The 25,489-nt window shown below is 46.5% G+C and overlaps 1 protein-coding gene across 1 annotated transcript; it reads right to left on the minus strand.

Moving 5' to 3' along the window:
- Positions 1-700: 700 nt before the first annotated feature.
- Positions 701-16,705, minus strand: MRAP (melanocortin 2 receptor accessory protein). Its single transcript, XM_027101313.1, is given in 5 exon segments — positions 701-1,134; positions 1,136-1,231; positions 1,233-1,335; positions 3,562-3,685; positions 16,549-16,705. Coding segments are annotated over 5 exon segments (588 nt in total). The 5' UTR covers positions 16,655-16,705; the 3' UTR covers positions 701-975.
- Positions 16,706-25,489: the final 8,784 nt, after the last annotated feature.

Consider the following 25,489-nt stretch of genomic DNA (forward strand, 5'->3'; position numbering starts at 1 on the left):
ATTTACCTCCCCTATTCCCTCGCCTGCAAAACACCCACAACAGTATTCTTAGAATGTCGTGAAGCCAGAATCCTACGTTTAGATTCAAGCTAGAAAGCCCATGTGGTCCTTTCTGCCCTCTTTCTGCATCTCTGGAGCCCATCAGTCTCCCTTCCCCCATCTTCCCTTCTAACCCGCTGTCCCCCGGGCTGGCGAGGCCAGGCCTGGCCCTCACCTTACAGGATTATTTTTCAGTCACCTGGGATGGGGTGCGGTGAGGTGTATGGGCTTTGTGGTATGGTGCTGGCACCCTGCCAGGGGCAGGCTGTCGGGCACTAGAGAACTAGGTCCATCGGGGGTCTCAGATCAGACGTCACACGAAGTCACACAGCACAGGATCCTCCTGCCACTCGGGCTTAAGCCTTGCCTGCTGCGCCCGACTGCCCTGTCCGGGGGGACGCCGCCCTGGGCTCTGTCTGTGAAAGGCCCTGGGGAGGTCAGAGGTGTGGCTCAGGTCCCCTGATCACAGTCAGCGAGTCTGGCCGGGCACACACTGCCCCATCTTAGTGACAGTGGGTGTCCGTGGGGGATGGAGGGGGACCTGGCAGGCACTCCCTGGGCGTCCTAAAGAAGGTGTAGATCAGCCAGCGAACTCAGAGTTGATAAAAAAAAAACACTGCAAAGTAATAGCGGAAACTATGAAGTGACATGGTAGAGATCAGTGAATATTTTTTAATCTTAATTCATACATATTTTACTTTTCTATCCTTCCCAAAGCAGCATGAGCAGTAAATAGGCAGGTTAAGTGCACTAAAGGAAATGAGCAATATTTGGGGCCTCCTCCCTCGGCCAGATGGGCTGTTGCCAGCCTTGGGTAAATGCATACATGCGCCCCCTTGTACAGTCATTCTTGACCTAGTTGCACATCGTGCTACCTGTAACCAGGCTTTCAGAGGGCACGTGTGTGTCCAGGTTGGTTTGAGTTCCCCGGCTCACTCAGCAATGGCCCTGGATTGGGTTGTTGGTTCTACCGTCGAGAGATTCTGTCTGCAGGGGAGGCTCACTGGGCTTGAAGTTCCTGACATCAGCTGGTGCCGTGCGGGTCCCCATCGAGGGCCAGTTCCCAGAGGAGAGCAGGGTGGCCCTGGGGGGTGGAAGGGGGCCGAGGTGGAGGGACTCTCCTGCTGCAGCTGCTGGACGGGGCCCGACGCTCTGCCACCTGGTTCCTCGACCGAGCTCGGTAGAGGCAGCGGGGTCCCCTGGGGGGCCCCGTGGTGCTGGGGTTGCTTCCAGACACAGAAGGGGAGGTTGAGGCCGAGACTCCAGGGGCACGTTGGGTGGTGCTGGGCATTGTTCCTGCGGACAGAGCAGAGGGAAGGAAGCGTCCAAGCTGCCCAGAGAACTGTCCTTCCCCGGGTTGGGGAGGGGACTCCCTGCTGCACCCTCCTGCCTGGCCAAAGCCTGCAGGGGAGAGTCACAGGGCGAGAGCCCCTCTGCCGGGGAAGGAGGCCCAGGGCTTGGGGGGGCGGGCTCAGCCTGGCTCACCAAGGCTACCACAGTGGAGAAATGGAAGAGAAGAGGAAGTGCTCGATGGTGACCCTGACCTTGGGGCTTTCCCTCTGACCTCATGTCACAGATTCACAGCTGGTGGAGGCAGGGGTGGGGGGATGGGAGGGGGGGAGGTTGACCTTCCGTCCATCCACGTGTTTGAGTGTAGCTCATCTCGTGTCCGTACCTCATGCCAACTTGTATCTGAGCCAGAAATCCATCCTCCCTTGATGGACCCTCCTGCACTCGAGGTGCTGGGGGCACAGGACACATCCCGCCTGCCTTTAGTTTCATTAGTGAAGTGGGATGATAACTGCCTTGTGGGTATCAGGATGAGATGAGGCCATGTACCGATAGCTGTCTAAGCTAGAGAACTAGTTCAGATGTGGTTATAATTGGAACGTGAATGAAGAAGGCCAGGAAGGGAGCACGAGGGAGCTAAGCCCTCCTTCCAGATGACTCAAATGATGCTAGCACAATCTTTTTTTTTTTTTTTCCATCATGGAAAGAACGACTCTTTGGGAAGCAGCTCAGCATTCTCTTTCCTAAATCTAACTAAGGATCTATTTGGCAGTCCTGAGCATTCCTTGTCACAAAGTTCCTGGAGAGCATTTTCTGTAGTAAGCCATGCGGCCAGTCAGGACAAAGAGCGTCATTATTTTGCCCTGTGGTAAAACTGTAGCCCAGAAGATGCGCAAAACCCCCGTGCCCACCAGGCTGGGGAACCTTCCGCTGGGAGGTAGCTGAGTATCCTCGCAAACTGTCCCTAGCACAGGGCTTGCTCCAAGTCACCGCAGAAGAGTAGAAAAGAAAGTCAATTTCATTAGTTTGTCCCTCGGGGATCTCTTGGGGGTAAAAATCTGCTTAGCTTCAACGTGAGTTCTGAAAACTGAAAGAATGGATTTCTTCATTGCTCGAAAGCTGGTCCCCGCCTCCCACATGTGACCAAGGGAACCAGCATGACCTGGTGTGTGTAGACCCGGTGCATGAGACACTATGGACAGGGCGGGTGGACGAGGGGGTAGGAGAGACAGAGGCCCCCCAGGCAGGTCTGTGAATCCGCAGATCCGCAGGCCCTCGGGGAACTGGCAGGGGGACCCCATCAGGCAGGGGGGCTGCCCTCTGATTCTTTCAGGGGCTTGGAGGCTCCTCTTCCCCTCCTCTCAGAGCAGCTCTGCCCACCTCTCCCTGCTCCCAGCTGCCTGTGCTGACTCACGGTTCCCACATCCCAGGAGTTCTTGGTCCATCATGGTACCCAGCCACCATCTTCCTCTGGCCCCCTCAGTGCCTCGTGGCCCCAGCTCCCCCGCCAGGCCATATGTTTCTAGGGGCAGTGGCCAGCCCTGGACCAGCCCTCTCCGGGTTGCTTGCCCACCCCTGGTCCCATGAGCTGTGGCAGGGAGAGAGGGGGTATAGGGCCCCTTGTAAGCATTGTCCTTGGGATGGCGGTGGCTGTGTTGGGCGGATTCAGCTGGAAGGGAAAGTTGGATGCGGGAGGCCAATTGCGTAGCACAGGAGAATTAACATACAACGAGCTCGGCTCTAGTTGCTACTTGGAACGCATGGATTGTGCCTCCAGTTTAACTTCCGCTTCATGGTCTGCAACAGCCTAACTGAGTTATGGTCTACACACCACAAAGTTCACCCGTTTAAAGTTTATAATTCAATGGTCTTTAATACGTTCCCTGAGTTGTGCGACCATCACCACAATCTATGTTGGAATAGTTACCTCGTGCCCCAGAGAAACCCTGTGCCCCTTAGCAGTCAGCCCCACTTACTCTGCCTTCTCCCAGCCCTGGGCAACCGCTAATCTGCTTCCTGTCTGTGGGTTTGCCTCTTCTAGACATTTCACATCCAGGGAATCACACCACGTGTGGTCTTCAGTGCCTCACCTCTTTCACGTAGCACAGTGTTTCCAGGGGTCATCCACGTTGTGGCATGAATCAGGGCTTTATTCCTTTTTATGGCCAAATAATATTCCACCGGGGACATACGGGTACCCCCTATTTAGCCCCTCACGTGGCCACTTACCACATACCTCCGCCTGTCCTTACTTTCCTCGTCTGCGGGGAGGCTGGCCAGGACATGGACAGAAGCAGCAGGAACAGGAAGACCACGAAAGCTGCCAGGCTCACCCAGAAGGCGATGACGATCGAATCTGTGGGAGGCAGACACGTGTCTCCACGTCAGTGTGATGTCACAGGGCCCACGGCTGGGAAGCGAGGGTCCCCATGTGCTGTGGGGATGGGGCTCTGGGGCTAAGTCTTCTCGGCTGTGATGGGGGGTGGAAGTACGGGGGCAGATTTTTCCATTAATGATAACCTTGGGAAGGAAACGGGCAGCAGCAGGGACCTGGCGTTTTTCCCAGGGCCACGGACCTCTGGGTGAGTTTAGGGGGCTTATTGAGGGGAAAAAACAGTAAATGAAGTTGGGTGACACCTCATGGGTTTGCTTTTTCAGCTGCTACTGATGATCAGAGAATGGATTTCCCCTCCTCCCTTCCTCTCGGGAGGGAGAAGAAAGAGCTGTGAGCAACTTCTCGTGGCAAGACGGCCTCCCCTCCCCTGTGAGGGCTGCAACCCCTACCAGCCTGGTTAGGGACAGCTTCAAAGACCCCAAGATCAGAGACTTAGAAAAAAAGATGTGCGCTAGGCAACTGTGCCAGCCTGCCGCAGGAAGGGCCAGGCCCTTCCCGCTGTGGAGTTGTCACCCGAGGCCTGCCACGGCCAGCCTGCTAGAGGTGGAAAGAGCCGGTCCCTTTCTTTCCTAGGGACAGGCCCAGCTGCGGGGCAGTGGCAGGAGGAAAAAGCACTATTGCAGCCACTACTCCGGCTGTATCTGTGGCCGGAGGTGAAAGGACGCGGGGAAAACGGGAAAGATGCTTAGCCTCTTCTGGGCCCTGGGTAGATCCTGGCAGGTCAGGAGGTTCCTTTCTCTGAGACTCTGGGTCTGGAACTTTCGGCAAGTTGCTAGGGAACTGCAGGGGTATAGTTTCTCCTGGGGGTTGTGTTTGGCTCTGGGCACAGAGGACCAGGCTCATAATTAGTGTCTGCAAGTATCTTCTCCCAGACACACTCATGCCCCCAGGACAAGATGCCCCAGACCAGGATATGCTAGGCACCTACATGTGTGACCAAAGGAAGCCACTGAAGGATAGTAATCAACAGGCATGTATTAAGCACGTACAGGAGCCAGGCTTTGCTGGGGGCTGTTAAGGATTCAGAGGGGGCCAACCTGCCCACCAGAAATCGCTGACCCCCTTCAGGATGCTGCATCTCTCCCCCAGCATCCTCGGCACTCCTGCTGCACTGCCTGTGCCAGCCGTGCCCTGCCTTCTGTTGGGTTCTGTTCAAACAAAAGATGTTTTTGTGATGGATTCAAATGAAAAGATGTTTATAAATGGGTGAACAAATGAGCAAATAACTGAATGGAGGATTAGAGATCAATGAGTCATTTGTGGGGTAAATAATAGTAATTTAGTAAAGATCGTTACCACTGCCCTCTATGATCCAAGACAGGTAGAGGGAGAAACTGAGACTTTGAAAGAGTCGATTTTAGGTCTTAAAAGTGTCAAAAACAGGTAATAAGGAACAGATGCAGTATTTGCAAAAAGAATCATGGACCTCCACCACCTAGTAATGCATCAGCAACTTGGCACTCGCACTGAAGAGACGACAAGGGCAGCAAAGCTTTGCAAGGACAGCAGAGCCCCCCAGGCTGACTCTCACATCCTCTCTGCTTTCTGTCCCTGACCTGAGAAACCGATGGGGGTGCCCTAGAGCAACAGACTGCTGTAGGGGCCGTATGGGCTCCTGGGAAACAGGAAATGAGGTTGTTGCCATCTGTCTTAAGCTTAAGGACTTTTTTTTTTTAATTTTTATTGGAGTATAGTTGATTTACCATGTTGTGTTAGTTTCAGGTATACAACAAAGTGAATCAGTTATACGTATACATATATCCACTCTTTTTTTTAGATTCTTTTCCCACATAGGCCATTACAGAGTATTGAGTAGAGTTTCCTGCTGTACGGTAGGTTCTTATTAGTTATCTATTTCATATACAGTAGTGTGTATACGTCAACCAAAAGAAGCCTCTGGGGCTTCCCTGGTGGCGCAGTGGTTGAGAGTCCGCCTGCCGATGCAGGGCACACAGGTTCGTGCCCCGGTCCGGGAAGATCCCACGTGCCGCGGAGCGGCTGGGCCCGTGAGCCATGGCCGCTGAGCCTGCGCGTCCGGAGCCTATGCTCCGCAACGGGAGAGGCCACAGCGGTGAGAGGCCCGCGTACCGCAAAAAAAAAAAAAGAAGCCTCTGACTTTCTTAGTGTTCCTTGCCTGCTCACTGTGTATTACTCCACAATACCTGCTTCGGTTCAACTCTGTCCCAAAGATCCCAATTTACTGTAGAACCCTCAAAGTATAAGAGTATGTATGTTTTCAGAAAATATGGTTTGGGATTTTTATTGTATGAGGAAGTTTCAGATTTCTGCAGACGCTAACGCTCTTTTACTTTCATAAAAGTAATGCAGGATTTGAGGTCTTTGGCACCTACGTAAGTTCCGTCAGAGCCTCTAAGAAAACAGCCCCCAAAGCTGAGCAGTTGAGACGCCCCCTCCCTCTCCCAGGCTCCCCTCCCCCAGGCTCACGCTGTCTGTCCCAGCCCTTGGTCATTATCTCCAGACGCTGAGCAGGAAATGAGATGTTACCGCTCCCAGAACACAGCGTCTTCAGAGAAGTGAAATTTTCATTTCGCCAGACCAAAAGGCGAACAGTAGCCACTAGCTGTTTCCTGTACTACATTCTGTTTCATCGTGTTCTGTTGAAAAACACAACCAAGAAAATAGGGTTTTTTCCTCTTCTTCCTGAAGGTTCAGCCTAAGTGCTTGAGAGAACGTTTTGTACCAAGGGTGAGAGCTGTCATTCCCCAGTGTTGGAAATGTTTAAACATCCATGGGCTTGTCTTTACAACAAGGAGCACCAGGCTGGCTTGACAATGAAACTGGTCCAGCCACGGAAAACTCCCCTTCCCTTCCCTCTTCTCCAAGGCCCTAGAATAAAATTAACCCCAAGGTTTTTCCCTTCTTGGGGAATAATGATGGGGTTAAGGGCCTAGGCTCTGGAGGCTAACAAATTCTGACTTGGTCATTTCCTAGCTGTTGGATCTCAGGCAATCTTTTTTACATCTCTAAATTTATTAACAGATAAACTCCTTATCTGTTAAATGGGGATAATAGTATGTGTTTTTTGGCTGTTAGGCAAATTAAATAAAATAATATGTATATGCAATGTACATGGCACAATTCGTTGTTTAATGGTCGTGAACCAATGTATAAATAGAACTAATATTATTTCAGTTACGAGGGCTTTGTGGCAAGTAATATCACAGTATCCTTCAAGTTCACTAAAATGTAAGCTATGAGTGAAGGTAATTGTAGCATAGACTGCTGGCTGTCAATCCTAATGTTTGCTTTCACATGCTTCCATAGTAATAGAACCCCTCCTTTAGCAGGTCACATGGCTTCCTGGCATGAAGACTACATTTCCCAGCCTCCCTTTCAGTTAGTAGGGTCATGAGACAAGGTTCTGGCCAATGAGATGTGAGTGGAGCTGTTACAAGCCGGTTCTAGGAGTCCTTCTGCAGAGATGGCTGGATTTCTAAAACCCATGTCCCTTCTTATGCCCTTACTCCATTTTGTTGCCCAGAACATGGATGTGATGGCTAGAGCCAGGCTTGGATGGCAGGGATGGCAGAGATATGAGCTAGAACAAAGCTACTTTTTGAAGATTTCATGGAGCTGACATACCATCCCATCCTTCAAACTTGTACATGAAAGAGAAATCAACATCTGTTTTATCTGGAACTCTGTTAATTTAACCAATTTTCTCTATTGAATCTGTAAAAAAATTGACTTTTTAAATGAACATATCAAAACTGACAAATCCAAATGAATGCGGACCTTCAAAATAATCATCTGCTCTCTTCCACAGTCATCTAAATTTTCCTAAAATACATACGATGATCAAACATTTATAAATTCTTCTTTTGCAATTACCTTGAAGGACACATACACACACACACACCAATTTGCTACTTTATGAGATATTTTATTTTTGACACCCAGCTGGTATCAATCAGCTTAAGTCCATTCACCTGATTGGTTTCTGGGTGATTCTTAACTATTTCTCAGAAGCAAATCCACTCTCCAAAGACATACATAATTTATCTCTGTGGACATTTCATAGAATGTGTCATGGCCACCAAAGTCATTTCCAAAGTAAGAGTTCCAAGCAGTTTTTGAGCAATGACAGACTCATTCAAGTTTGGCAGCTCCACATGGGGCTAGCTAGATGGGAAATTTGTTCCAAGGTAAACATACTCATATCTTTGTTTAAAAATCACTTTCACTGCTTACGTCACGTCCATGGAACTGACCATTTGCTGAAGACTTAAACATCATAATTAAAGTTGTAACCTGAACTTCATCCCTCCGACCAAAAGAGAAGAGTTATATAGAGGTCCTTTGTTCAATCTTTACCCTGAAGTCTATGCATTGTGTTCAGAAGAGATTGGTTAGTGGTGTGTTTTTCCTCTCCTAGCTGTCAGAGAAGCAGATGAATAGACTGCCTTATTATTATTTACTTTTTAACACCTTTATTGGAGTATAATTGCTTTACAATGGTGTGTTAGTTTCTGCTGTATAACAAAGTGAATCAGCTATACATATTCATATATCCCCATATCTCCTCCCTCTTGCGTCTCCCTCCCACCCTCCCTATCCCACCCCTCTAGGTGGTCACAAAGCTCCGAGCTGATCTCCCTCTGCTATGAGGCTGCTTCCCACTAGCTACCTATTTTACATTTGGTGATGTCTATATGTCCATGCCACTCTCTCACTTCATCCCAGCTTACCAGACTGCCTTATTATTGAAGCTGCCAGAAGCAGTGCATCAGCAGAAGTCAATATGGGCCATGACGAATTCTTCCTAACCTCTAATTAAAGGAAGAAGACATATTGACCTGAGAGGTAAATAATACAGCCGTAAAGCCAGACACTACCCAAGGAAAATCAACTCATCCCACTCCTCCCTGCAAGGGAGTACTTGAGTAGTATCTGGAGACTCATGGTATTAAAATAATCTGTATGGTTGCTATAAGACTGGAATATGGGACTGTTTTTTTCTCCTAAGCTTAGCCGCTGAAAAGGGAACAAATAGAAGATCAAACGTGTCATCAGTCTGTTCAGGCAGGGTCTCAGGAAACAGATTTGCATTTTCCACCTTTCTGACAGTGTTGGGAAGATTCTTAACCTTTCCGTGAAACAGAAGCCACGTCTGAAAAATCACAAGGGTAACAATCCTTGTGACGTCCCTGTAACAGAATCACACCAGATTTTAAGCCATCCTGGGAAAGGGCAACCCACAGCCTTCAAGTCAGCACTCAATGCTCATAAAAGTATATCTAAATCCCTAGACGTTTCCAATTATCTGCCCAACCATGATGGAATAAATTGCACTGTCTGGGCATGAACACAAAAATCTTAAAATCCCTCCTGCTTGTTAGGTTAACACATGAGCTCGGGGATTTTGTCTTCTATTTTTGTCTTCTCTACTTGACACAGGAGTTGAACCCAGCCTGGACTTCACCAGGTCTACCAGCTGCCCTAGGTGACCTTCTAGTGAGACGATCTGAGCGAGAGCTTTGCCTCTTTGCCCAAAGCATTCCCAGCATCTTTCTGTCTTTGATGCGCAGACCTGAGATATGATGCCTTCTGATTTGTTTGACTGGGTTGGCGATCCAGCCCAGAGGAACTGGCAGGGAGAGAAAGTCACATTTGTCAGTAAAGGAGGTCACCTGCTTGCTGTGGTTGACCTCTGCACCCTCACCTGGACTCACGCTTACCTTACTGTACCTTCGAAGCCAAGTAACAGAGCATCCCTGAGACTGCCCAATGCTTCCTTTTGCTGATCATCACAGAAAACAAAAGTGACACAGTGATAACGGGAGCACAGAGATTGGATGAGGGACATTGCTGCTTTTGCATTTTTTAGGCTTTTTCTTTTTTAGTGAACTTTTTTGAATTCAAATACTAAGGACAGAAGTAGGCGAGACATCTTTACTTAACACACAACAGTGGAAGAAGTTCTCTCCCCAAGGCCACTGCTTATAAGAGCAAAATTCTGGAAACATTCTATATGCTCAAAGATACATATTTCTAGAACACCATGCAGCTATTTGCAAAATTTTTGTGAAAGAATATTTAACAACATGGGAAAAGAAAATACTGTGAGGTCAGTAAGAGCAGGGTACAAAATAGCATACACAGCCAGATCTGATTTGAAATATATCTAGGAGACAGGATGTGCATAGTGAATTCTCTCTGTCTGCTTCAGCTGATGGCCAAGACAAAGGTGCCACTATAGACTGAATGTTTGTGTCTCCTACCCACCATTCATATGTGGAAGCCCTAATCCCCAGTGCGATGATTTTTGGACGTGGGGCCTTTGAGAGGTAATTAGGGTTAGATGAGGTCATGAGGGTGGAGCCCTCATTAGGATTAGTGACCTCATAAGAAGAGAAAGAGACACACGTACACTCTTTCACCATTTGCACCAAGGAAAGGCCTTGTGAGCAGACAAAGAGAAGGTGGCCATCTACAAGCCAGGAAGCAAGTGCTCACCAGACAGAGAATCTACTGCCACATTGATCTTGGACTTCCAGCCTCCAGAACTGTGAGAAATAAATATCTGTTATTTAAGCCACCCAGCCTGTGATATTTTGTTATAGCAGCCCAAGGAGACCAAGACAGGGCTTGACTACTTAAAATCTGACTTGGTGATGCTTAGCTCTGAGGAATTTTCTTTAGAGACAGTAGATAGTATTAGGAGTCCCCCAAGACCCTCATCTTGTAGGAGAGGGTGCCCTGCCCTCGAGTCCATGGGGACAACCCAGGGCATTCCCTATGTGTCTGTTGCATACTTCCCAGCCTGCAGATCTGTGGGAAATAAATTTATTTTGTTTATAATCCACCCAGTCTATAGTACTTTGTTATAGCAGACTGAAAGGACTAATACAGGCTGCTGTAACGAAGTACCATGTCTGGGGTAACTTAAACTACAGACATTAATTTTCTCACAGTTCCGGAGGTTGGAGGTCCAAGACCAAAGTGTCAGCAGGGTCGGTTTCTTCTGGGGCCTCTCTCCTTGGCCTGTCTTTCACTGGGTCCTCTCATGGTCATCCCCCTGTGTGTGTCTGTGTTCTAATCTCTTCTTACAAGGACACCAGTCGCTCTGGATTACGGCCCAGCCTAATGACCTCATTTTAACTTAATCACCTCTGTAAAGGTCTTATCTCCAAATACTGTCACCTTCTGGGGTACTGGGAGTTAGAACCTCAACGTAAGAATTTGGTGGGGGGCCGGGGGACACAATTCAGCCTATAACACCCAGGAAGGACAAACTTGGAAGGGGTTCAGACCTCCCTGGAGGAGATGTGGTTTGGCCACTGGATGGCAGAGGGGTTGGGTCATTCATCCAGGCCTGAGTTTGCCTGGAGCTGCTAGACAAACCATGGAGAGCCCTCTGGAGGCCTGGTGGGTGGGTGGGGGTGTTGAGGGGGAAGAGAGGAAGATGGAGGAGTTGTGGCACCTCCCCCACCGACCACAGGTTGCCCGGGGGCTTTGGTTTCTTTGCCTACATGGCTGCAGAGAGGTTATTGCCACACGGAGGCTGCAAGATCTCAGGGAGACGGTGTTCTGGGCCAGGGACTGGGGCTAGTTCCCCCAGACGTCCCCACGCCCTCACTGCTGAACCCCCAGCCCCGGTGCTCCAGCGGTGCCCTCCAGAGCCCTCTCCTGAGAAAGCCTAACACGTGCTCACTTTAAAGAAAATTCCATCGTTGATCACAGAGCCTATTTTGAAGGGCGCATTCAGAGCTGAGAGGCAATAAATTGATAATTGGTGCAAATATTCATCATAAAAATTAATAATGTGTGCAAGAGCAGCCTACTTCACATTAGTTTATTCATTCATTCAGCAAACAGCTATTGTGTGCCTACTGTGTGCTAGGCACTATTTAGGAGCTCGTGGGGGAGAAAAAGAGAGAGAGAGAGAGAGAGAGAGGTGGACAAAGGTTCCTGCTCTGCTGGATCTGACATCCTGGTGAGAATCTGCCCCCTGATCATGAAAAGTGTCCTGGGAAGAGTCCTGAGGCATCAGAGCTGGAATTTAGGTCGTGGCTCTGTGACTAGTCAGCTGTGTGACATTAAGTAAGTCGCTTGGCCTCTCTGAGCCTCACATACTTCTATTCCCATGGCTGTAACACCAGAGCATGCTCATTCGTTCATTTATGCGGCCGCTCCCTCCTATACTGTGAACTCCTAAGGGTAGGGATCTTTTCAACTTTATGCTTCCAGCCCCAGCACATGGCTGTTTCCTGCCCACGTGTCACCACTACCCTACTGACCCTCACATTTATATGTTCACCAGAGCCATTTTCTTAGCAAGCAAATCGGCCCTTGTCTCTTCCCTGCTTACAATTTTAAATGACTCCCTGCAGTTTACAGGGATCCTCCAAGGCTGGCCTGCAAGAACCTGGGCCCCGGGGATCCGGAGCTCATCCTTTGTCACCCTTCCCAAAACACCGTCCCGGAAACACATCTTTTACCTACAGGAGTGTAACTGTTCTCTACCCTGCGCCAGCCCCCTGAGTAGCAGGCAAATTCTAATCGATTTTTTGGACTCAGCTTTGCCACATCTTCCCTGAGAAGCCTTCCTTCACCTCTTACTTCTCCCCAGGGGTGTCCTTCCCTGTGCTCTGTGGGCAACTTTTGCAAATCTCCAGCCTAACACCATTAACTGAATAAACGTTTATTACTGATCAGTATCTCCCACTTGACGGGACAGTTGAGGATCAACAGAGTAACCTGCTTGATCTCTTCCTCAAGCCAGTGTCATCTACAAAAAGGGTCTGGTCTAGACTAAGAGAGACTCCAGGGACCAGACGCAGCTCATCAGCATGGAGTGGACAAAATAGCTCTCATGCACATTTGGGGGGAACTGGGAACATTTGAATATAGACCGGAGATTAGATGATACTAAGAAATAATTGTTGAAGAGTTTAGATGTACTGTGATGCCCTAACTTTTAATAGTTTCCTAAATTTGGTGGAGGAGTGTCATGAGGTCTGTAACCTACTTGGAAATACATCATCACAAAATAGATCAACATGGTAATAAAATAAAATAGTTGTTGGGCTTCCCTGGTGGTGCAGTGGTTGAGAGTCCGCCTGCCGACGCAGGGGACACGGGTTCGTGCCCCGGTCCGGGAAGATCCCACATGCCACGGAGCGGCTGGGCCCGTGAGCCATGGCCGCTGAGCCTGTGCGTCCGGAGCCTATGCTCCGCAACGGGAGAGGCCACAACAGTGAGAGGCCTGCGTACCGGAAAAAAAAAAAAAAAAGTTGTTAAAAAAAAATCGAGGACATGGATTTAGTCCATTTGCTTTTATACCTCCAGCTCCCAGTGCAACTGTCTGACGTGTAATGGATAGTACAGAATTTTGATTGTTGAATTAATCATGAGCAATGGCCAGAAGGTGGGAAAAGGTATGGGGTGTTTCTGGTGCGGAAGTAGATGTCTTTGAAAAGATTGAAAACAAAATTGACAGTTCCTAATTTCAGAGGGACTACCAGGAGGAAAAGGGGGCTTAGACCTATTGGGGAGGGCAGGGGCAGGGAAATGAGCAAAGGGCACATGGTTGAGCCTGGAGTCCCTCCTATGCAGGGACGCCGTGAACAGTTACACAGGCTGCACACTGCTCAAGGGACCCCACCTGAATGGGTTGTGATTAGCTGTGTGCCCAAAGGAGGAGGCTGTTTTCTAATTTTTCTCTACCATGGGGGTTAGTGGCAGCCCTGTTCCTATGTTTGTGGGGCTTGAGGAAGGAGAGGAGAATTAAGGTGACCATCCGATGTGCCTGGGTTTCTCAATATGCATCCATGGGACAGTCCTGGGCAAACCTAGAAGGTTGGTTGCCCTCAGTATGGCAGCAAGAGAAAGAAGAGATTGAGGAGATGGAAGTGAAGATGGAGAGAGACTGAAACCAGGGGGCAGAAGGAGATAAGCTTGTAGGTTGATGTTTTCCAAAGGGACCAGAAAATGGAGTCATTGTCACCAGCTGATAACACAACTTCCCACAAGCTCAGTGGCCTGTCCTCCCCACCTGAGCTCTGCTGAGCAACCATAGGACAGGATGTCCACTTTCCCACCCACTGGACCCAGCCTCATACAGTTACAGACAGGCCCAGGGAGGAGAGAGGGCACCCAAGGGAGTTCTCAGTTTCCCCTCAGCAGCTCCAGGCAGGAGTCATTACAAAACAGCACACAAAGTAGGAGTGCAATTGTATGTGGGTGTACAGGTGTGTGTGTATGTCCAGGCATGCACGTGTGTATGTGCCTGTGTGCACATGAGGATACGGACACAGAACCACCCTAACTGGCTAGGCACCAAAACGTTAACACTGATTTTTTTCTGACTGGTAGAGTGAAGTCATTTACTGAGGAGCATATCAACCTTTAAAAAATATATTTTAAAAATGTGGTCAGGGCTTCCCTGGTGGCACAGTGGTTGGGAATCCACCTGCAAACAGGAATAAAGGATCCCAGAAGGAGCACCTCTCCCTGTGGGTGTCAAAGATTCCTGATATCTAGGGGTTGGGTATAAGATGGTATCTGATATCCATTGTAATAAATCTGGAGTTAACATTCTAAGACATTAGGATACTTTTGAGACAGAATATTCTGTTAAGATGGATTTTTAAAAAAATAAATGAGATTTAAAATTTTTCTTATTTTATTTTTTTAATTAGTTAATTAATTTTTGGCCACACCACCACATGGCTTGTGGGATCTTAGTTCCCCGACCAGGGATCGAACCTGGCGCCCTCGGCAGTGAAAGCACCGAGTCCTAACCACTGGACCGCCAGGGAATTTCCTTAAGATGGATTTCTTGATAGAGTTTAATTAATTTGTTTGGGGTTCCAATAAGCTGGGTGAGTTTCTTCAAATTGTAGATATCATGTTTCCTATTGTCTGTACGCAGATATGGGAGAGTTATTTTGTCAGTCCCCTAAGATGCATAACTTGAATCCTTGCTATGAAAATACCAATCGATGTTTACTCTTCATGGGAGAGATGACCCAGCAACTGGCTTCCCCCTGTAGGAGTCAAAAGCCCCCAACATCTAGCTTGTCTGGGGGGTGGCAAGGCGGTGACTTGTCTCTCTGGTGAGATTCCTCACTGAGATAATCTTTACTGGGTTTGGGAGTTTGAAGAGGAATTTCTTATTTGATCTCATTTCTAGCTCCCCAGGTTGTAAACTTCCAGCTCTAGTTCAAATGTGCAAGAAAGAACATCTCAAACCTCATACACAATTTAGAGAACACCAGCCGTTTTCGTCAGAAATGGAAGTTGTTTGTGGGTAAGGGGGGAAGGGCAGAGGACTGAGATCATGTGTTCTAAGATTCTAGAGTTGCAAACGGTCCTCCCACCCAAAGCAGCTGGGAGACTCTTTGGAGCCCAGGTGGTGGCTGAGAGGGGTGTCTGGCATACGAAAGGACAGGAGTGTCTGAAGCGGAGCCAGAATTTTATTTAATTCGTGTTAATTTTAAAAAGTCTTTCCTGAATGCAGATCTACATGTTGTCCAGATCAATAGGTATCCCGAAGTTCTGAACTTTTGATAATATACTTATGTGGGCTTTGATTTCAAATCTGCCACTTTCTCCCTATTACTATATGTCTTCCTTATTGTGAGTCGTAGGTGAAAAAAAATCTGCATTTTAATGTCATGATTATATACCTTGTATCAGAAAACACACGCCAAATCATTTTCCCCCCAAATGTTTTGCTACAGTGCCAGGGATACAGGAAGTCCTCAGCAAACATGAAACAGAAGTCCTCAGCTTCTGCAAGTTGTAAATGAAACAGGAAACAGGAACACTTCCTAACCAGACATTCTATAGGACTTCCCCCAAGGGCCCTGCCAGGGATCTGCCTCCTTTTATTAAATGATACCACCCGAGTGAATTTCAGTTTCGAGCTGGTGTGTAACAGACTATCTTTCTTTTCATACGAGAAGCATCCGGTTCCTTCGGAGGACTGTGTTCATTTTTTGAAGGACATAGTGTGTGATGGTAGTGAAATCCCAAGGAACCCAAGGGACTTCAGAATAGGCAGAGAGGATGGGCTACTGAAACTGAGACTTTGTTTTTGTTTTGTTTTGTTTTTCATGTTCATTCACTCAGTCAACTCATTATCTTGACTGACTAGCTGGAATAATCAGAGGAGATCGCTGACAAAGTACCAAGTTACGCAAGAGATAAAGGCTGGGCTGGGGCAAGGAGGAAAAGGATGTTTACTTGTCTGGTTGTCCTTCCTGAGACTGTGAAGATGAAGCACTGGTGGGTATTTTAATAAGAATTAGTAAGTCACACATCTTAGGAGTGGACACAGTAACTCTCTCCCACATCTGTATAGAGACAACAGAGAACGTGAAATCTGCAATTTGAAGAAACTCATCTAGCTTATTGGAACCCCAGACAAATCTAACTCTATCAAGAAATCTATCTTACCAGTAGATTCTGCTCCCAAAGTGTCTTAGCTTCTCAGGAGGTTAGTTCCAAACTTATTACAGAAGATAACAGGTACACCCGCCACCCCCCGCCATTCCCTTATATCCACGAGCTCAAGTCATGTTCTGGCTTCCCGGTGGCATCTGCTGTAGTTCTTAAGTGAATGGAGAAAAGTCATTTGGGCCAAACCCCAGCCTCTGCCCGGCCAGCTTTCCCAGTTCGGGACTCACCCCCAGTCTCTGCCTGGCCAGTTTTCCCAGTTCGGGACTCACCCCCAGCCTCTGCCTGGCCAGCTTTCCCAGTTCGGGACTCACCCCCAGCCTCTGCCTGGCCAGTTTTCCTAGTTCGGGACTCACCCCCACCCTCTGCCTGGCCAGCTTTCCCAGTTCGGGACTCACGTTTGCTGGCCTTCAGCTTCTTCTCATCCACGGGAATGAGGTCCAAGTAGTCCAGGTAGTATTCGTAGCTGTCGTATGCGGTAGAGGCATTGGTCCGGTTGGCCATGCCTGCAGCGCTGGCAGGTGGCCCCTGCGGAGCTGCTCAGAGCTCTACCAGGAGGTTTTCTGTAAAATCATCCAAGTGTGTCTGTGGGTCTCCAGGCTCAAGGCCTGCCCACTTATCAGAGCCGTTGGGCTCAGAGGAAGGTCAGAGGGGTGGGCCTGACATCTTCAGTGTTCAAGTAGAGCGTTCCATCCTGCCCTGCTTGACGGAACTCCAAGACAAACAGAGCTACAAGGCTGGAGCCTGCAGTCCCAGTGCAGTTCCAGGTTGGCCCTCAGCGTCAGGACAGGAAAACAGATCCCCCAGGGCCCCTTGAAAGGCAAGATGTGGTCTACGATTGGAAAGGACAGTCACTTTCTACCTTAAGTATCTAAAAAGTTAATCAGCAAATCAAAAGCCTGTCAGTGCCCTTGACTTGCATTAAGGCCGTGCTTGGTGCTATTAAGCAACCAGCAAATCACTGGCTTAGATTCCTTATCCGAGGGCCTGAGTGATGTCAACCCTGAACTTGCAACCTCTCGTGTCCACGTCAGCAATTAATTAAACCAAAAGAACACTCCTCTCCAATTGAGCACACTTCCCAGCTTTCATCTGAGCCCCCGAGAAGCAATCAGTCAGTTGCCTCTGTTCAGACAGGCTGTTTTTTGTGTCAAGATCCCACATGGACTGTGCTCTTGGGAAATAGGGCCCCAGGGTGAATAGGGTTCACCAGCCCTCTGCTGACGACACATGGGACAAGGATTCTGCTGGTCAGGGCCTGACTTCAAGTTGTACACTCACTTTTCTAGGAGCACAGATGCAGTCAAGAGGAACATTCTTCCTCTCATTCCAAGTACTGGGAATGAGAAGCTCTAAATGTGAGAGGATCCCTAGAATTAGTTACAAAATCCAAATGCACAGAATGATGGGGACTTGCCCTCCAATGTATGAACTTTCCAGTCTTCTTGATTCAGGTCTACACTGCCAGAGGAAAGCTGGGCACTAATGGTGTAGACAGTGAACCCGGATAACTTCAGGCCCACCTGGGGGGCCTGCAGCGTTCCACGGGGACCCCTCCTCCTGAACTGAACCTTGGTGGTTCAGTCGATTAGAAAGGGAGAAGTGAGCTCCTGCGTTTCCAAAGTGAGGAGATGAAAGATCCACTTGAAAAGACACTCCGTACAGCGTGCACGTCCTTGTGCACGTACGTCCAGCTGCTGCTGTGCACGGCTGTGCACGTGCCTCCTGGGAGTCCTTGGTTACAGGGACAGTAGAGTGTAGGGGACACAAGCATGGATTCTGGAGCCAGGCTGCCCACTTTGCATCCTAGCTCTAGCTCTTCCCAGCAGTGTGGCCCTGGACGAGTGACTTAACCTCTCTGCAGCTGGCTTTCCTCATCCGTGAAATGGGCATGACCACAGCATGTGTCTCCCGGGCAGGGGGCGGCGGCGGGGGGGCCGGGGCTGGGAAGTATGAATGGGCACAGCCAGGCATGGGACTTACAGCAGCCTTGTCGGTAGGAGGCGCCCGTAAATATAAGCTGTTGTCACCTGCCAGCGAATGTGGCCTTTCCTCCCACCCCACCATGCTTCTTTTCTCATTGCTCATCCTCCATCGAGTCCATCTCCTCTTCATCTCTACTCTCACCCCCCTCTCTCATAATCCATCCATCTCTTTCTGTGTACAACACCAACCTTGGATACAGACGAACTCCTTCTATTTCTTGCCTTAACTAGTCACGGTCTCCAGCTCTCTGCCTGTCCTTTAAGGAGAACCTCTGGTAAAAAGTTTCCCAACCTCAGGTTACCATCATCAACCACCAGCACGCACCCATGTGCACGCGCGTGCACACACACACACACACACACACACACACATGCGCACACACACACACACACACACACACACACATAGTATTTTCCAGAAAGTTAAGTGACATGTTCAGGCTTACCCAGCCAATTAGTGATTGAGTCTAGATAAGAACCTGAGTCTCCCAACTCCCAGTGTGCTGAGCGCCTCTTGGCACTAGGCAGTCTTCATGGACGTGACTTACAAAAAGCAATTGACAAAGAACATCACGCTCTTAAGGCACAGGCATGGATGCAGGGAGGGAGAAGAGACAGGGACTCCTTCTCCGCTGGGAATTGAAGGTCAAATGAGGTGACCTAGGCTATTAGCAGCAAAGAAATGTGACCAAAGAGCGGTTCAATTTCAAGGCTGAGTGAGATCCTGTTGATAAAAAGATAAAGATAAAGGATCTCTGACTTTTTTTTTAAATTACTTTTTTATTGCAGTATAGTTACTTTACAATATTGTGCTAGTTTCTACTGTACAGCAAAGTGAATCAGTTGTATGTGTACATATATCCCCTCTTCTTTGGATTTCATTCTCATTTAGGCCACCACAGAACACTGAGTAGAGTTCCCTGTGCTATACAGTAGGTTCTCATTAGTAATTTTTTTGGGTAAATTTATTTATTTGTTTGTTTGTTTATTTATTTATGGCTGCATTGGGTCTTTGTTGCAGCACGCGGGCTTCTCATTGCGGTGGCTTCTCTTGTTGCGGAGCACGGGCTCTAGGCACGCGGGCTTCAGTAGTTGCAGCACGTGGGCTCAGTAGTCATGGCTTGCGGGCTCTAGAGCGCAGGCTCAGTAGTTGTGGCTCACGGGCCTAGCCGCTCCGTGGCATGTGGGATCTTCCCGGACCAGGGCTCGAACCCGTGTGCCCTGCATTGGCAGGCGGATTCTTAACCACTGTGCCACCAGGGAAGTCCAGTGATCTATTTTATACATAGTATCAATAGTGTATATATGTCACTCCTAATCTCCCAATTCATCCCACCCCCACCTTTCCCCTTTGGTATCCATACGTTTGTTCTCTATGTCTGTGTCTCTATTTCTGCTTTGTAAATAAGAGGATATCTGACTTTTAAGGACGTGTTGAAACAAACAGTTATGCTACCAGCTCTACCTTAATTGGGGTCGTACATGTTTTTACACTTTTAAGCAATTTAACACGTACCTGTCCAAGTCACTATAATTTTTTCTTTTCTCATTTTAAACTGAGGAGGTTGGAAGGTTGGAGTCAAGGGGATTTGCAAAATTGGCAGGTGGACTGATGCAGAGTGTGAGAATAGCTGAGTCAAGAGGGAGCGCTTGCCCCTTTCTCGGCCAATCCCTGGATCTTCCTCCTATTCGGTTCCTTCAAGTGCAAGTTCCCCACGGCCCAAGACAACTTCTCTGATCCTGCCGGGCCCCAGTGACTTTCCTCCCCTCAACGCTAATCACATGTATTTGGCATCACTACCACCCTTTAAAAGACTATTTTAAAATTGATGTATAATTAAATGCAAACACCTTATGTATAAATCTTGAGGACTATTATACACACAGAAACATACACACACGTGAGCATCCTCTAGATCAAGATACAGAACGTTTCCAGTGCCCCAGCAGGTTCCCTCAGGATCCTCCCTGGTGATGACCAGCCTCCACTCTTCATACACACCAAGGAAACTGCTATTCTGATTTCTATCATCACAGATTAGTTTTGCTTCATTTCAAACCTCATATAAGTCTAATCATGCACTACAACATGTACTCTTTTGTGTCTCACTTCTTTTATTCACCATGTTCTTTTTTTTCCTCTGTGGTATTCCATTGTACGAATATTCTGTAATTTATTTATCCATTCTCCTCTTGATGAACATTTGAGTTCTTTTCGCTTTTTTGGCTATTATGAATAAATGGGCTATGAACATTCCTTTTCTAAAAAAATATTTTATTTATTTATTTTATTTGATTGCACCGGGTCTTAGTTGCAGGAGGTGGGCTCCTTAGTTGAAGCTCACCGGCTCCTTAGTTGCGGCATGCAGTCTCCTTGCTTGTGGCAATGGAACTCTTAGTTGCAGCCTGCACATGGGATCTAGTACCCTGACCAGGGATCGAACCTGGGCCCCCTGCATTGGGAGCATGGAGTCTTATCCACTTCACCACCAGGGAAGGCCCCGAACATTCTTTTTCACATATGTGGTGGACATAAGTACTAATTTATATATCAGGTATATATCAGGAGTGGAATTGATGGGGATAGCTTTACTAGGTATAGCTAAACAGTTTTCAAAAGTGTCAATACCAGTTTACACGCTCACAGGTATATATATGGAGTATTGCAAAAATGCCTACAATCCTCTTCCTTATACACCCAGTGACTGTATATTCTCTTCACATCAAAAAATGAAGCACATTTCTCCATTTTTTGATTTTGTGACTTGTTTTGGCTTTGACTAATAAATAGGACGATTAAGTTTTATAAGTTTCAGGCCAACATATTAGGCCTTAAGGCCATGTGCCCACTGTCCCGGACCCCTGCCCAGTTACTCTGTGAATAAGCAGAAGCCAGCCTGTTGGGTGATCAGCGACGTGTTGCCCAGTCAACAGCCAGCTAATGCCTAGGGCTGGAGCACTCCAGCTGACCAGCCGCTGACTGCAGACCCCTGGGTGAGCACAGCCGAAATCCAAAGAACACCCAGCTGAGCCTGACTTAGATGGACGATCAATAGAATCATGAGAGTTTGAGCTAGTTGAATGGTTGCTCTTTTTTTTTTTTTTGATTAATTTATTTTTGGCTGCATTGGGTCTTCGTTGTTGCTCGCGGGCTTTCTCCGGTTGCGGCGAGCGGGGGCCACTTTGTCGCGGTGCACGGGCCACTCCTTGTGGTGTCTTCTCCCGTTGCAGAGCACGGGCTCTAGGCGCGCGGACTCAGTAGCTGTGGCTCGCGGGCTCTAGAGCGCAGGCTCAGTAGTTGTGGCACACGGGCCCAGTCGCTCCACGGCATGTGGGATCCTCCCGGACCAGGGCTCGAACCCGTGTCCTCCGCAGTGGCAGGCGGATTCCCAACCACTGAGCCACCAGGGAAGTCCCGGTTGTTCTTTTTTGTTTGTTTGTTTTTAATTTTTTATTGACGTATAGTTAATTTACAATGTTGTGTAGTTTCAGGTGTACAGAAAAGTGATTCAGTTATACATATATATATATATATATAAAACTGTATATAAAAAAATACATATATCTTTCAGGTTCTTTTCCATTATAGGTTATTACAAGATATTGAATATAGTTCCCTGTACTATACAGTAGGTCCTTGGAGTTTATCTATTTTATATAGATAGTGTGTATCTGTTAATCCCAAACTTCTAATTTATCCCCCTCCTCCCACCCCTTTCCCTTTTGGTAACCATAAGTGAATGGTTGTTCTTTTAAGCCTTTAATTTCAGGGTGATTTGTTACACAGAAAAAGGTAACTGATAAAATATGAGATTTCCAGTTGCTCCACATCTTCACCAACTTTTGTTAGTGTCAAACGCTTAAATACTCTGGTAAGGACCTACCACATTTTAAAATTCACTTCCGTACATGCCCTTACTTGCTTAACTGCTTTTTAAAGTTTCTGAAGACAAAGACCATGCTTTACACAATAACTATAATATCAGTATTTGCTGATAGCGTCAATCATACTAAAAGCTTTCCATGAGATAAACAAAACTTATTCCTAACAACCAGAAACCTTAAAGCTGCAAAGAATGATGTAACAGCTGTCAGCTAATTCAGGTTCTTGAAGTAGGAAATTATGAAATTAAAAACCAATCAAATAGTTTTCAATAATTGTGGAATGGTGCGTATCACACTAACCAGCCCACAGATAACAATTATAAAATCTGGATGAGATATGATAAAGCAACTCTTTGGAGGCACTGGAGAGTGACTGAAAGCAGGCAGAAACTGAAGGGAAGCCAACTCTTGAAAAAGGGAACGGCACTGGGTGACGTTTGTATTTATACAGCAGTTTCTCTGCTTGTATGTTTCCTCATTCCTCATAGCATGGAATAGCTTGAACTCAAACAGAAAACAAAAGTTTCATTGGCTCGAGGAGTCAGAGGACAGAGCTTGGGGCAACAGACTGAGTAATTGGAAAGTGGTGAGCTGTGACAAAGCGAGAGAGAGGCATGGACATATATACACTACCAAATGTAAAATAGATAGCTAGTGGGAAGCAGCCGCATAGCACAGGGAGATCAGCTCGGTGCTTTGTGACCGCCTAGAGGGGTGGGATAGGGAGGGTGGGAGGGAGGGAGATGCAAGAGGGAAGAGATATGGGAACATATGTATATGTATAACTGATTCACTTTGTTATAAAGCAGAAACTAACACACCATTGTAAAGCAATTATACTCCAATAAAGATGTAAAAAAAAAAAAATTACAGAAAGTGGGAGGAGGGGAGTCCTGGAAAGTACAGGGTCACAGAAGAGTAAACCCTCAAATCTGTGTGTAAACATTGATCATATCCTTGGCTATGGTACAGAACCAACCCGAAAACGATCATGATAGCCAAATCTGGAACAACTTGAGCAAAATCTATATTTAGCAACAGTGTTGGATTATAACCCATAGGATAAACTAAATATCCGTGAACCCACACTGATATAAATAAATGACTTAATAAATGGTAGAGAAAGAATGGCCCTTCCTAACAGAAGAATTATAATAAATAAATGGAGAAGTAAGGATGGGAATAGAAAACCACCACGAGAACACCATGGTAGTAACTGTTGGCAGGCAAGGTCCACTGATGGATACTGAAGTTAGTGGGTGAAAGTATTGGAAGAAAAACTACAGGTGCATAGTTTAAAACATATGTACTCCAAATTATTTATTAGTTACACAGATAAAAACGATAACTTTACAATGAGAAATCCAGCAGATAACACCTTACACAAGTGATCAAGTTACCATCATCAGTTATAAGATATAGTGACATCATGTACCCACTGAGGAGAGCATATCACCTCTGCAGTATTCTTGCTAAAATGCATAAGCTAGATCTAATCATGATAAAACGACAGGAAACACCACATTGAAGGACATTCTACAAAATAACTGACCAGTCTTCTTCAACACGGTCAAGGTGATGAAGGTCAAGGAAAAATTGAGGAACTATCACAAATTGGTGCAGACTAAAGAAACGTAACAAGTAATGCGACGTAACAAGTAATGCGACGTAACATTCTGAATTGGCTCCTGGATCAGAAAAAAGACATTATTATGTTGTACCCCTTAAACATACACATGTTGTATGTCAAATATATCTTAGTAAAACTGGAAAAAAATATTTTAAAAATTAAAAAGGACATTAGTGGGAAATCTGGTGAGATCAATATAAAATCGATAGCTTCGTTAATAGTATTCCACCAATGTTAATTTCTTGGTTTTGCTGATGCTGGGAGCTCTTTGTACTATTTTTGAACACCTCTGTGTGTCTTACATTATTTTAAAATATAAATTAACAAAAATCCTTGGGTCACTCCTGAGCTGTATATGTGCAAGGGGAGAGTCAAAGGAGCCCGGTGGCAAGTAACAACTGAAAAGCTGAAAGAACGGAATGGAGATTTCAGCTACCTCTCATTTCAGGAGAAGCAGAGTCTGGAGTCTGAATCCAGCAAAGTTAACTGCCTGTAGATAAAAAAATCAACACTGCAGAGTTTGATAATAGAATCCAGAGTCTCCGTAACATGTCATCCACAATGTTCAGTATACAATAGAAACACTAGAATTACAAAGACATAGGAAAGACGTAACTTCTCTCTAGTCTGAAGAAAAGGAAGTCAATTGAAACCAGCACTGAGATCATCTAGATATTGGAATTAGCAGGTAAGGACCTTAAAGCAACTATTACAAATATGTCCAAATGTCTAAAAAGAAAATATAACCAAAATGAATGAACAAATGGGGGAATCTGAGCAAAGAAAGGGAAACTGAAAACAAAAACAAAACACAGATGGAAAGTCCAGACCTGAAAAAGTACGGCATGTGTAATGAAAAATTCTCTGGATGGGCTTAACAACCAGAATGGAGATGGTAGTGGGCACGGCTGGGGAACTTGAGGAATGATAATCAGAACTTTTTCTATCTGAAAAACAAAGAGAAAAGAGATTTAGAAAATAGACTCTGTGATATGTGGGATAGTATAAAGCATTCTTGCATATGGGTAAATGGTACCCCAAAAAGCAAGAATGAGAGAATGGTACAGAAAAAAATAATATTGACAATGTAATGGCTGAAAATTCCCTAAATCAAGTAAAAAGCATAAATTTAGGGATTTAAGTTAGGATCTTTAAAGAGGTAATTAAGTTCAAATGAGGCCGTTAAAATGGGCCCTAGTCCAATGTGCTGGTGACCTCATAAAAAGAGGAGAGTAGGACAGACACACACAGAGGAAAGACCACGTGAGGATACAGCGAGAAGGCGGTTGTCTACAGCCAAGGAGAGAGGCCCCAGAGTGAAACCAACACTACTGACACCTTGATCTCAGATTTCTTGCCTCTGAAATTGTGAGAAAATAAATTTCTGTCGCTTAAGCCGCCCAGTCTTTGGTACTTTGTTATGGTAGCCCTAGCAAACTCATACAATGATCAATCATCTAGACCTTATTGTTTGTATAGAACACTATACCCTCCAGTTGCAGAATACACATCTTTTCAAGTATAATTTATGCTTTCTGATACTATTAAAAATGTCTGCTGTTATGTAAAAATAAGCCCTATAACTGCATAGGAATAACATTAACAAAAGATGGGCAAGGCTGAAAACTGCAAAATATTGCTGAGAGAAATTAAATAAGACCTAAAACGTAGAGACAGAAACCATGCTTATGGGTGAAACCACACCCATTGGTGTTGTTAAGATGTCAATGGATCCCAAATTGATTTATATAGTCAATGCAATCCCAATCATAATCTCAGTAGCTTTTTTAAAACTAGAAATTGGCATAGTGATAATTTGTATTTTGCCAAAATTTAAAA

The sequence above is a fragment of the Aethalodelphis obliquidens genome, unplaced genomic scaffold, assembly GCF_003676395.1.
Source record: "Aethalodelphis obliquidens isolate GAN/ISIS:26980383/991018 unplaced genomic scaffold, ASM367639v1 scaffold1, whole genome shotgun sequence".
NCBI lineage: Eukaryota > Metazoa > Chordata > Mammalia > Artiodactyla > Delphinidae > Aethalodelphis > Aethalodelphis obliquidens.